The 14414-nt window shown below is 44.1% G+C and overlaps 1 protein-coding gene across 2 annotated transcripts in view; it reads right to left on the reverse strand.

The window, feature by feature from the left end:
- Positions 1 to 14414, reverse strand: part of EML5 (EMAP like 5) — a 301390-nt gene that overhangs the window by 26821 nt on the left and 260155 nt on the right. The window contains exons 32-34 of one of the 2 annotated variants that reach the window (XM_050953200.1): positions 13573 to 13702; positions 9245 to 9343; positions 1327 to 1347 (exon numbers count right to left, since the gene is read on the reverse strand). In XM_050953200.1, coding sequence (XP_050809157.1) covers positions 1327 to 1347; positions 9245 to 9343; positions 13573 to 13702 — 250 coding nt within the window. The remainder of the gene's footprint in view (positions 1 to 1326; positions 1348 to 9244; positions 9344 to 13572; positions 13703 to 14414) is intronic. The other variant, XM_050953201.1, reaches the window with a different exon arrangement.

Genomic DNA, 14414 nt, shown 5'->3' on the forward strand with positions numbered 1-14414 from the left:
GCTGAGTATCTGTCCTAGCAGAGGGATGCATTTTGTGGGGTCTCCTCTCTCTTTTTAGTCAGGGTAAAGCTTCCATGAGCAAGCAGGGCAGAAGAGATCTGAACCAGACCTGTTCTGCAGTCAATAGAGCATTTCATGTGACATTCTGATCCTGATGCCAGCAAACAATTTGGCACGGCGATACTTAAAACATCATAATATAGAGCAGCAGCAGCCCAGATTCTAGTCTAGTAGCTCCACAAAGAAGAGAGAATATAGTGCAGGACCCAGGCAATGCCATCAGGAATTATATAGGTTTATTAAGACATAGAAGGTCAAACTAAAGCTGTGCTAGGAGGGTCAATGAGGCAGCAGAAGTGCCTAAGTGGGAGTTAGTGGAGACATTATGCAGCACTAGAGGGGCTCCTCCTGAACTCAGGGAAACAGCCATATTATGGTTACCTCTTACGTAGGAATATTGGTTGGAAAAAGGCTCCCTTGTATGCTCTCTCCTATCCTTAATGCAACATTCATTTGGCATATTCAAAAAAAATCAACACACTTAAAAATTTCACTGACCATGTGCTCATCACATGCATATTTTTATCATATTCTCTATATATACATGAACCCACTTATATGCATCTCTGTGTCCGATGTATGACAAACAACTACAATGACTGCTCAACAATGAACTCACTCACACATGATGGTGATGGATCCTTAAAATTACAGTTAAGATACAATTTATTACTAAAAATAGCTCAATCACAATTGTCAAAAGACCCAAAATGATTCATCACAAAATTAAAAACTGACATAAGAACAATCATTTTGGATCACTGGTAGTAATTGCACGACAATCATACAGTAGATATGAAAGGTGATTATTTCATTCACTCAGTCACCGAGGCCTCCTCAGCGGAATATTGCTTTAAATGTATACATTACAAAATTATGTTCAATTGAATTGTCTAAAACTGTTTGTTGTCAGCCCCAATAGCTTCTAAACACTGCACGTTTATACATATATGCTACAGTAGCAGCAGTAGTATGTTATGTTAGAAATAGTTTATCACTGGGCAGCAAGAAGGGAATATGTTTCAACAAAAGTCATTTTAAAGCGTGTTCTTTTGAATGTTTTGATTTTTGGTAAAGGAAATATTCTATTTTTACAATTTACTGAGCTATTGTGGTGTATGTTCATTGCTGAGGCAGTAAATGATTGATATGTGGCTTTATAAACTTGAAATATATTCTCAGAACTTATGGATCTACAAAGTTGTAGATGGTGACTACTCAATAGTCTAACTATACCTGAAGAGGTTAAAATTTTATTTCCCTTACCTGACATATCTGCTGAGTCTCCTGTAATGGAAAAGCAGCAGAAAAATAATTAGATCAGAAATAAGTGTTCCAAGAAAATATATGCTACAAAAAGTGTAATTTCTTACCACATGCTTTGAGGTCATCTTCTTGCATTACAGCAGTACCAATACTGCTATTATAGTTAAAGTTGAACAAACACTGATGTCTAATGTGGTTTCAGTCACATTTGCAATACAAATAGATAGCATGAATGCATTTTGTCTTCAATTGTGTGAGTTTTAAAATGTACAAATATCACTTGGGTCTATGCTTGAGGCCTTCTCTACCTCGCTCTAAATTAACAGCATTTTTCACATGTTTCAGGCATGCTAGCCAATTAAGTAAATAAATGCCCAGAGGGAAATAATGTTTGAGATGGTATATTAATAAAGGGCCTGATTCTGTCATGTACGGAAACACCTCTACTCTCATTTACTTCAGTAGAAGGGATGGGTGATCAGCAATACACAGGAGCATGCCCAAATTAGAGAAACAATTAAGCATTCTGCATAACACAATGGATTTAGTATCATCATAAAACATTGCAATGAGATACTCTGATGTCAAAACTATTTCAGTGCAAGACTACAGGGACTCCGCTACCATGCCATTACAATTTGAAAATACATTAAAATAATATTTCTGTAAATCTTTGGAGACTGCATTATGTCATAACTGCTTCAGCATAGTTTTAACACTGTTAAAAATACCAAAAGCAAATTAGTATAGTAAAATAACCTTAATGCTAGTGCAAAGCTTTAAAAATTGTTTTGCTTAGAAAAAGACGGTTACTCACCTTTGTAACTGTTGTTCTTCGAGATGTGTTGCTCATATCCATTCCAATTAGGTGTGCGCGCGCCACGTGCACGTTCGTCGGAAGATTTTTATCCTAGCAACACTCGGTGGGTCGGCTCGGCGCCCCTGGAGTGGGGATGCTATCGCGCCAGATATATACCCCTGCCGACCCAACCGCCCCTCAGTTCCTTCTTGACGGCTACTCCGACAGTGGGGAAGGAGGGTGAGTTTGGAATGGATATGAGCAACACATCTCGAAGACCAACAGTTACAAAGGTGAGTAACTGTCTTTTCTTCTTTGAGTGCTTGTTCATAACCATTCCAGTTAGGCGATTCCCAAGCCTTACCTAGGCGGTGGGGTCGGAGTGAGATGTTGCAGAATGCAAAACTGCTGAGCCAAAGGCTGCATCATCTCTGGACTGTTAAACCAGAGCATAATGTGAAGCAAAGGTGTGGACCGAAGACCAAGTAGCTGCGTGACATATCTCCTGGATAGGTACACGAGCCAGGAAGGCGGCAGATAAAGCCTGAGCCCTGGTAGAATGCACGGTGATGTGGCTTGGGGAAATACGAGCCAAATCATTAACAAGTGCGGATGCACGCCGTCATCCAAGATTAGATCCTCTGAGAGGAAACAGGTAGGCCTTTCATTCGGTCTGCTACCACGACAAAGAGTTGGGGCGTTTTACGAAAGGGTTTTGTCTGCTCAATATAAAATGCGAGCGGTCTACGGACGTCCAGGGAGTGCAATTGTTGCTCCCGTCGCATTGAGTGTGTCTTTGGGAAGAAGACCGGGAGAAAGATGTCCTGGTTAACATGAAATGCCGAAATCACCTTAGGGAGGAATGCTGGGTGTGGTCGCAACTGCACCTTGTCCCTGTGGAACACAGTGTACAGCGGATCCACCGTAAGAGCCCTAAGCTCGGAGACTCGTCTGGCCGATGTAATGGCTACGAGGAAAGCTGTCTTCCAAGACAGGTAGAGTAGCGAGCAAGTTGCTAACGGCTCGAATGGGGGAGACATAAGTCTGGTTAAAACCAGGTTGAGGTCCCAGGTCGGGGCTGGGTGGCGTACTTGGGGGTATAAGCGCTCCAAGCCCTTGAGGAACATCGAAACAATAGGATGTGAGAACACGGAACATCCACCCTCCCCTAGGTGGAAGATAGAGATGGCTGCCAAGTGTACTCTCAGTGATGATACTGCTAGGCCCTGCTGTTTGAGAAACTAGAGGTAATCCAAAATAGAGGGAATGGGGACCTCAGTAGGAGCAAGATTATGCGTTTCGCACCAGCAGGAGAAACACTTCCACTTGGCCAGATACGTTGACCGGGTGGAAGGTTTCCTGCTACCCAGGAGAACTTGTCGTACTGATGCACAGCAACGTACTTCTGACCTGTTTAGCCACGCAGCAGCCATGCCGTGAGGTGAAGGGCCTGCAGGTCTGGGTGGTGAAGTCTGCCGTGGTCCTGAGTTATGAGGTCTGAGTGGAGTGGCAGGGTAATTGGGTTGGCTATCGGCAGGTCGAGCAACGTGGTGTACCAGTGCTGCTTGGGCTATGCTGGAGAGATCAAGATTAGGCGCGCTCTGTCCCTGCGGAGTTTTAGCAGGACCTTGTGAACAAGCGGGAATGGTGGGAAGGCATAAAGCAGCTGGCTCTTCCACGGCATCAGGAAAGCGTCCGAGATCGATCCCGGGGAGAGACCTTGGAAGGAGAAGAACATCTGGCATTTCCTGTTCGTCCGGGAAGCGACCAGGTCTATGTTGGGAAATCCCCACTTCTGAAAAACAGAATGAATAACGTCCGGACGGATCGACCACTTGTGAGACAGGAAGGACCTGCTGAGTCGATCCGCCAGAGTGTTCCGAACCCCTGGGAGAAAGGACGCTACCAGGTCTATTGAGTGGGCTATGCAAAAGTCCTAGAGTTGGATGGCCTCCTGACAAAGGGGGGAGGATCATGTCCCTCCCTGCTTGTTTATGTAGTACATGGCCATTGTGTTGTCTGTAAACACTGAGACACAACGGCCTTGTAAATGTTGCTGGAACGCCTGGCACGCCAGGCGGACTGCTCTCAGTTCTCAGACATTTATGTGTAATGCCAGCTCCTGAGATGACCAGAGGCCTTGAGTACGAAGGTGTCCGAGGTGAGCACCCCAGCTGAGAGATGACGTGTCCATCGTCAGGGACATTGAGGGTTGGGGCAGATGGAACGGAAGCCCTGTACACACCAGGGAGGGAGTCAGCCACCAGTCGAGGGAGCCTAGGGTGCTCGAGGAAATGGTGACTATCGTGTCTGTTGGGTCCCTGCCCAGGCGGTATACTGAGTTGAGCCAACCTTGGAGAGGACGGAAGCAGAGCCTGGCATATTTGATCACGAACATGCAGGCAGCCATGTGACCCAGGAGACCGAGACAAGTGCGAGCCGAGGTTGTCGGGAAATTCTGTAGACCTCGGATGATTGTTGCCATCACCTGAAACTGCGGCTGTGCTAAGCAGGCCCTGGCTAGATTGGAGTCCAGGATAGCTCCTATGAAGTCTAACCTCTGCGTGGGAACCAGAGTGGATTTTTCTATATTGATTATCAGACCTAGATGTGTGAATAGGTCCTTGACAATGCCCACATGCTGGGTGACTTGTGTCTCGGAGGCCCCTCGGATGAGCCAAGCGTCCAGATATGGAAAAACGTGTATCCGACGTCGGCGGAGATAGGCGGCGACTACGGCCATACACTTTGTAAATACCCTTGGGGCTGCAGAAAGGCCAAATGGCAGGACCGTAAACTGGAAGTGCTGACGGTTGGCTACGAAGCAGAGGTACCTCCAGTGCGGAGGAAAAATGGCAATGTGAAAGTACGCATCCTTCATGTCAAGGGCGGCATACCAGTCTTCAGGATCCAAGGACGGGATAATGGTCCCTAGGGATACCACGTGGAACTTCAACTTTATCATAAACTGGTTGAGTCCTCGCAGGTCTAGGACAGGTCTGAGACCTCCCTTGGACTTGGAGATTAGGAAATAATGCGAGTAAAACCTCTTGCCCCTTTCGTCCTTTGGTACCTCCTCTATAGCTCCCATGGCGAGGAGCGTCCGCACCTCTTGCAAGAGGAATTGCTTGTGAGAGGAGTCCCTGAAGAGGAATGGGATTGGAGGGTGGGAGGACGGAGCTGAAATAAATTGGAGGTGGTACCCATACTCCACCATGCGTAAGACCCAGCGATCTGAAGTTAGCTGGGACCACGCCAGGAGGAAGTAGGAGAGATGGTTGGAGAAGGGAGGAGAAGGATCCTGGCCTGTAACTGGTACGCCGCCCTTGGGCACACCTTCAAAAGTTCGTCTTTGGTCCCTCTGGTGGTTTTGAGGGACCTTGATTTTGGCCCCCTTGGGGTCCAGACTGTCATCTACGATCACCTCGGCCGCGCCGCCTGCCAAAGTCCTGTCTTTGTCTAGGCGCAGAGTACTGGCGGTGAGACTGGGGATGGAAAGGCCTGCGTTGGGTCACTGGCGTATGCGTGCTGAGAGAGCGCATTATGACCCTGTTGTCCTTCAGGCTTTGCAGCCTGGGGTCAGTCTTTTCTGAGAAGAGACCTTTACCATCAAATGGCAAGTCCTGAATGGTATACTGGAGCTCCGGTGGGAGGCTTGAAATCTGAAGCCATGAGATGCGCTTCATGGCAATATCCGAGGCCAGAGTCCTGGCTGCTGAGTCGGCTGAATCCAACGAAGCCTGGAGGGAAGTTCTGGCCCCCTTTTTCCCTTCCTCCAAGAGGGCAGCGAACTCTTGGCGGGAGTCTTGAGGGAGTAGCTCTGTAAACTTACCCACCGCCGTCCAGGTGTTATAATTATAGCGGCTAAGCAGGGCTTGTTGATTTGCCACCCGGAGCTGTAGGGCACCTGGCGAGTACACTTTGCTGCCGATTAAGTCCATTTGCCTAGCCTCCTTCAATTTCAGGGCTGGCGCCTGTTGGCCATGGCGTTCCCTCTCATTAACAGATAGGACGACTAATGAGCAGGGAGGAGGATGGACATACAAGTACTCATACCCTTTAGAGGGCACCACGTATTTACGCTTGACTCCCCTGGCTGCAGGAGGGATAGACGCTGGAGACTGCCATATAGTATCGGCATTGGCCTGGATGGTCCAAATAAACGGTAGGGCCACGCTGGTGGGGGCATCTGCCGACAGAATGTCCACTACCGGGTCCTCTACCCCCGGGACCTCCTCCACCTGGAGGTTCATATTGAGTGCTACCATCCTCAGGAGGTCCTGATGGGCTCTCAGGTCGATTGGAGGAGGGCCCGAGGAGGATGTTCCTGCCACCGCCTCATCTGGAGAAGAGGAAGAGGAGATGCCAGGGACGAGCGGGTCCTGTGTGGCCTCTTGCTCTTCGGCGACCTCCTGCTCCAGTGGAACCTGGGAGTCCGGTGGGTGAACTGGGGCTTCCTCCGTAGCAGTCAGAGGGGGACGGCTAACTGTTGCCACTGGCACTCGGGGCTCTGATGGGACAGAGCGGGATGGAACTACTGGTATGCCTTGGGCCTGGTGGTATGCCCAAGGTGTCCAGAATGATCACTGATGGGGGCTTTGGTCCTGGTCCTGGTCCTGGTCCTGGGCCTCTTGAAAGACTCTGCAGGGCACATCGGAATTGCGGTCCTGTGCCTAAGAGCTGTCCGCGTGGGACAACACTGATGTGTGTCTGGATGGCCATGGAGGGGCTGAATAGCCCTGGGCAGAGTCTCTGTCTCTAGCGGATCTTGCTTTACTCGGCACCGGGGACCGGTACCGGGAACGAGATCGGGACCTGCGACCGGAGCGGTGCCGGGAGTTCAACAGAGATCTCGAGCCTCGACGTCGGGAGCAGCTACGGGAGTCATGGCACCTGGAGCGGTGCCGGGAGCTGGAGTGGTGCTGAGAGTAGCGGGCCGGCGAACGGGATACTGAATGGTGCCACGAGTGCGACCGGTACTGAGAAGGAGAATGGTGCTGGGATTGCGAGCAGCACCTGGAGCGTCGAGAGGACCTAGAACGTCGAAAGTCCCGCTCCTTTTTTGTTCTCGGCTTAAAGGCCTTGCAAATGCGACACTTGTCTGCCAGGTGAGATTCCTCGAGGCACTTAAGACAGGAGTCATGTGGATCTCCTGTCGGCATCGGCTTGTGACAGGCTGAGCACAGTTCGAAACCTGGTGAACCGGGCATGGGCCCCGGCACCAGGTGCAGGGAAGGGGCTATTCCCCGGACCCCTCTTAACTATAACACTAATTATGAACGATAAGAATTAACTATAACTATATAACTTTGAACGATATACACAAAAAGTAAGTATAGAACTACGAGTAGCTAGGGAGGTGGAGGTCAGTAAAACCGCACTCCACAGTTCCAACGACCGACATGGGCGGTAAGAAGGAACTGAGGGGCGGTTGGGTCGGCAGGCGTATATATCTGGCACCCAGCCAACCCACCGAGTGTTGCTAGGGTAAAAATCTTTCGACGAATGTGCACGCACACCTAATTGGAATCGATATGAGCAAGCACTCGAAGAAGAAAAAATGTTTATCTTTAAAAAAAAAAATTCTCCCCCCATTTAATTACTGGGATTATTTGCATGGAAACAATTTTATTTATGTGGTGTCATCTGTTCCTGTTCTCTATTCCTCAATCCAGGTTATAAAACAACGCAGAAGTTTTTCTATTATTACAGGATGTTTAAGGGACAAATGAGCATTAAAAGTGTCCTATGATTCCTCCTGGGTGAAGAAGCACAGAGGGAAACAAAATAAGTAAAGAACCGTAGCTTTAGTAGCATCATTGCATTCCTCCCATCTAATTCTGCATTTGTTGAGTAAACCTTTGAGTAAATCTAATTGCAATATTTCAATTTTGCCAAAATGATGTTTCATTCAACCTGAAACAAATTTTATTTTTTTCTTTTCAATTTGCCAAACATTTTGAAAATTTTTGTTTTCAGTTCAACATGAAATGGGTTTTTTTCAACTTTTCAAAATTCCCAGTGAACAGAAAAATCCATTAGTTGCCCAGCTCTTCTTAGCAGTGACTTCAATACAAATTTTTGTAGAGAAATAAAAATATATTCCTGTAAAATCAATCTGGTTCCTACGTTTTCTAAACTCTAAGACATTCAATATGCGCTATTATTTGCTAAGAAACATTAAAAGATATGCAACATATGTTTGTGTTGTGGAACTGACAGAGGACTGTACTGTGCTGCAATGTCTAGACACAATAGTGTTGATATAAGAATACTGTTGTAAGGATTTCGTTTTTTGTGTGTGATCTTACATTTCAACTTTAATGTCATTTTAATATATATTTGTTTTTACTAAAATCTAGATTATCACTCGGTTCCCAAACTTGGTTCACAGCTTGTTCAGGGTAAGCCCATGGCGGACCGTGAGATGCTTTTTTACCTGAGCAGTGGCCACGGTTTCCTGTTCCTGGCCAATGGGAGCTGGAGGAAGTGGCCGTACCTGCGGATGCTCAGGTAAACAAAGCATCTCACAGCCCTCCAGGGGCTTACCCTGAACAAGCCAGGAACCAAGTTTGGGAATTCCTGATCTATAGGGAAACACTCATTACTGCTTTGGCTCTGTTTGGAAGGTTAAAACCATTTATTATGAGCACTGTAGTTGTAGATACTGTAAACCTGTATCATGGGATAATATTATGCAAATTCACAACTATTTTTTCCATTTAAGATAAAAATGAAGACTGTTGTTTATTTAAATCTTCATTTGTCTTCCTTTCATTAACAGACTACTGTTGAGTTGATTGGAAAGACTGTTTATGATGATGATGTGCCAGAACAAGTCAGGAGATTAAATGAAAGTACAGACGAATTTAAATGGGGCTCAAAATTTCCAAAATTACTTTCTGATAACAAAATTTTGGCTTTCTAAGCCTCTCAATAATTTTTGTTTAATTGTATTAAATTACTCTCCAGAAAAAAATAAAGAGGACAGGTAACTGAGTAACACTCATTGAAACGGAGACAGCATAATCAAATAATCTTTATGTTTTATTCATGAACTCAAATGACCCTAACATCATGCTTATATGTTAATTTCATTTTAAAAAAATACAAACATACCTACTTGGCCAGTTGCCACAAGGTTGGTAAACTTGGGGTGCTGATTTACAGTGAGGCACAGAATATCATCATTATGTTCCTGGTAAAAAGATTGAGAGCCTAAAATAAAAATACAAAAAATTAATACAATGTTTGTTAAAACATTTATGCATATATGGCAACAATTAAATTTGAAAAAAATGTTCTAATATTTAATAGAGAATGGCTTTATGATGACATTATATTTTACATACAGTGCTTGGAGCCATGAATCACTAAACTCTAAATCTGGATTTGATATATATTTCTCAGTGATATTGGACAAGTCCCTTAACCTCTCTCCCTCAGCTTTCTAATTAGGAGTATTGTGAGAATGGATCAAATTTGTCCCTGGTATATTTGCACAGACTTCATTGCCGTTACATCCGCTATTGATATGGACCATTAATACTTCCTTCCTCACCCCACAGGCTTGCTGTTTGATGATTAGTTCGTATTGATAATGTATTTTGAAGATGAAAAGCAGTAAATAATTGTAGTATGTCTCACTTTAATAAATACTTTTGAAAACATCCCATGCTTTAGATTAAAATACTTACCATAAACATAAAAAAACATTTAAAAATATACACCTGAGTAAATAATGCATTGCTGAAAACAAACCATCAGTGCACCAAAAGATAGGTTGCCATGGAAAATTTACCTTATCAAATGAATACACATGCTAATATATTTTCTGTGTCCTTTGTCAAAATATATTATTTATAAAACTGTTCAGTCATCTTAAATGAGCTTCTGTTCAAAGACCTGTGCCCAGCAAATGCTGATATGACAGAAAGTCTCCTGTTCTGACCACAAGCCCTAAATTCTCAATCACAGAATCATAGAAGACTAGGGTTGGAAGGGACCTCAGGAGGTCATCTAGTCCAACCCCCTGCTCAAAGCAGGACCAATTCCCAACTAAATCATCTCAGCCAGGGCTTTGTCAAGCCTAACCTTAAAAACCTATAAGGAAGGAGATTCCACCACCTCCCTAGGTGACTCATTCCAGTGCTTCACCACCCTCCTAGTGAAAAAGTTTTTCCTAATATCCAACCTAAACCTCCCCCACTGCAACCTGAGACCATTACTCTTTGTTCTGTCATCTGCTACCACTGAGAACAGTCTAGCTCCATCCTCTTTGGAACCCCCTTTCAGGTAGTTGAACGCAGCTATCAAATCCCCCCTCATTCTTCTCTTCTGCAGACTAAACAATCTCAGTTCTCTCAGCCTCTCCTTATATGTCATGTGCTCCAGCCCCCTAATCATTTTTGTTGCCTTCCGCTGGACTCTTTCCAATTTTTCCACATCCTTCTTGTAGTGTGGGGCCCAAAACTGGACACAGTACTCCAGAGGAGGCCTCACCAATGTCAAATATAGGGGAATGATCACATCCCTCGATCTGCTGGCAATGCCCCTACCTATACAGCCCAAAATGTCGTTAGCCTTTTTGGCAACAAGGGCACACTGACTCATATCCAGCTTCTCGTCCACTGTAACCCCTAGGTCCTTTTCTGCAGAACTGCTTCCTAGCCATTTGGTCTCTAGTCTGTACAGTGAATGAGATTTTTCTATCCTAAGTGCAGGACTCTGCACTTCTCCTTGTTGAACCTCATCACGTTTCTTTTGGCCCAATCCTCTAATTTGTCTAGGTCCCTCTGTATCCTATCCCTACCCTCTAGCATATCTACCACTCCTCTCAGTTTAGTGTCATCTGCAAACTTGCTGAGAGTGCAGTCCACGCCATCCTCCAGATAATTAATGAAGATATTGAACAAAACCGGCCCCAGGACCGACCACTGGGGCACTCCGCTTGAAACCAGCTGCCAACTAGACATGGAGCCGTTGATCACTACCCACTGAGCCCGACGATCTAGCCAGCTTTCTATCTACCTTATAGTCCATTCATCCATCCATACTACTTTAACTTACTGGCAAGAATACTGTGGGAGACTGTATCAAAAGCTTTGCTAAAGTCAAGGAATAACACATTCACTGCTTTCCCCTCATCCATAGACACAGTTATCTCCTCAGAGAAGGCAATTAGGTTAGTCAGGCATAACTTGCCCTTGGTGAATCCATGCTGACTGTTCCTGATCACTTTTCTCTCTTCTAAGTGTTTCAGAATTGATTCCTTGAGGACCTGCTTCATGATTTTTCCAGGGACTGAGGTGAGGCTGACTGGCCTGTAGTTCCCTGGATCCTCTTTCTTCCCTTTTTTAAAGATGGGCACTACATTAGCCTTTTTCCAGGCATCCGGGACCTCCCCCGATCGCCATGAGTTTTCAAAGATAATGGCCAATGGCTCTGCAGTCACATCCACCAACTCCTTTAGCACCCTCGGATGCAGCGCATCTGGCCCCATGGACTTGTGCTTGTTCAGTTTTTCTAAATAGCATGTGGTATCTTTTATTTGCATATTTCATTGTGGGTGTAAGGAATCTGGGTGTTAGGATCTCTGCCGGTTCCAAGATTGCTTCATTTATGGAGAGAGTCACTCTCCCTGGAGCTGAGGATTGGATAAATCCATCAATTTATGGATGTTCTCCTAAGCAAGCTTGGCCTGAATATCCAAGGCTGAATGATTTAAAATCCTCAGGTACAAGGGAGGAAGAATCTGGTACCACAGAGTTGTCTGGCAATGAAGAAGAAGGAGGAAGCAGAGCCCATGGAATCTCCCGTGGCACCTGTAACAATGGTGCAGGCTGAACAAGCAATTCTGGAGCAACTACTGTCTGTGGCTATAGTGACGGAGGTTCAGAAAGAGAGGCTACTGGAGGAATACGTGACCTCATTCTGGACTGAGCAACATCCCAGGGATTCCAAGGAGGCCACTGTGGGTAGGGTTACAGCATTGGTGGCCAGAAAGAACTGGGCCACAGACTTCTATCTCTATTAAGGGACAACCCTGGAGATGGTGGATATACTGGCCATGCATTTGCAGAGAAGAAGTGGAGCTTTTCTTATAATAAGCAAAAGATATAAGATGCATGTTTTGTTAGGATATTGTAACACTTCTGGTAAACAACTGACCTAAGAGTAGTGCTTCCCAAATTCAAACCACCAGGCAAATTGCCTATATTTTCAAAACGCAGATGATGATAGGGAATAATAAGCCCTTTGAAAGTCTAAGTCTACCATTTAATAGTAATATTGGGGGTAGTTGGTGAACTAACATACATGGTATGGGAGGACTGAGATGTGAGTTGCTAGTTTAACAAATGAAGACATAAAAACAGTCCCAATAATGTTTTTAAAACCTCTTTCAAACATTTCTAAAACAGTTTTTCTGTAACATATATGGAAAACATGGAGCTGTTACGTGGTTCAAAGGTTTTATTGGCAAGTATTTTGGATGATCTGCATAACTAAGTAATGTGGCCACTCAAATGCATTCACTTGCTCATGTCATATTTAACAACAGTCAACAAAAATCACAGCAAATTCATTTCTATATTGTCTTCACTTTATAAACATGTGATGAATTCAAAGGTCCCACAGAAGTTTTCCCTGTACATTTTATTATATATCCATGTGTGTCTAAGGCACATTCTGTACACATTCCAAGTAGCTGTCATTTTGGATTACTTTAAGAGAAAACTGCTTGCAGCAACGCTGAAATTTTAAATGTATTAAATTCAAAACTAAAATGAAACATTTTAGGTCTCGTGCAATTATCAAAACTTGCTCCATGCTAGTTCCTGCAGCTGGAACAGAAATGTCGAGACTTTAATTTTAGTTTTGACTTTGACCACAGACCTAACTCAAAATAGTGTATTAAAATTAAAACTTGGGAAAATTTGAACAGTAGCAGTACACCTCTTCCCTCTTCACAGGAGGGAATCTAAGATGGCAACCACAACCTGGAAGGCTCAACAGGACACTGTGATATGTGATATGTCTCACAGCATTACAATGACAAAATTGCAATGCCTCCTAAATTACAGATTCTTTAGCAGTATATTGCTGTCAGCTGAGAATATGAAGACAATTACTTTTTGAACACACTGGATGCTGGCACATGCAGGGGGAGTACTACTGAGTTAAGAATATTAGTATTGAAATAACTGGATTCTTACACCTCCTTCCAAATATTGTCCTCACAGGGATTTATGCAGATCTCTTTTGACTACATAGCACGAATAATACAGATCACACACTCTTTGATGGCACTTTTAGCTAGATTTTCTTCCATAAATCATTATTTTGTAATTTTTCCAGACAGCACTAAGATTTTAAGTATACTAGTTATCAGATGGGTGTTGCCTGTACACATGAGCAGAGAAATTATCCTAAGTAGTTTTTCCTACCTGTTGCCACGTTATACAGAATCCCAACAGATGCAGTATGATAAATTATATCAGCACCATCATTCAGATAGTGAACATTGTTCCTGCAGTCCTTGCCTCGGTACCCAAATACCAGCTCCAATACTAGATCCTAAGAAAACAGATTTAAGTCTATTAAATACTTTAAAACTTCTTTATGAATAAAGCTTTCCTAGTGCTTTATTTTTTAAACATCTGTAATGGCCTATATTCAAAGGAAAAATGATTTTTTGACGATGGCCAAAAACATCTGACACTAGTCTGTGGTCTATTACACCAGTATATCATATCTCCCCCACATCTCATGCTATATCTTTTGATGGATGTTAATGCAAACAAATTTTTCACAAAAGATAGTATACACAGTCTAATCCGGCAACAAGAACGTAACTCTTGGTATACAAGATGCTAGGACACTAGTATGAACAGTATTCTTCACCAGTTTCATATTCCCATAGTCTACCTGATGTTCAGCTTGGAGGACTAGGGGAATTGGACTGCTGAGATGGTTCCTAAAAATTCCCAAAGCGTCATGGCAAAATACTACATACTATGCCAAATATTTTCTTGAACATTAATTAATAATCTATATTTCTAACAGGGTGAGAATATTATTTAATATTTATATTACAATAGCATTCAGATGCCTAATGATGATCAGGGTTCCACTATGCAAGACAATGACACAGATGAAGACACACTCCCAAATTTAAAGCACGTACAATTTAAGCAGACAGGTCACATATGAAAAAGTGAAGGGATAGGGTACAGTCAAGCATAGAATGAAAAAAAAACAACCCTCATATGCACTGGGAGGGGAGAAA

This window comes from Gopherus flavomarginatus, chromosome 5, assembly GCF_025201925.1.
Source record: "Gopherus flavomarginatus isolate rGopFla2 chromosome 5, rGopFla2.mat.asm, whole genome shotgun sequence".
NCBI lineage: Eukaryota > Metazoa > Chordata > Testudines > Testudinidae > Gopherus > Gopherus flavomarginatus.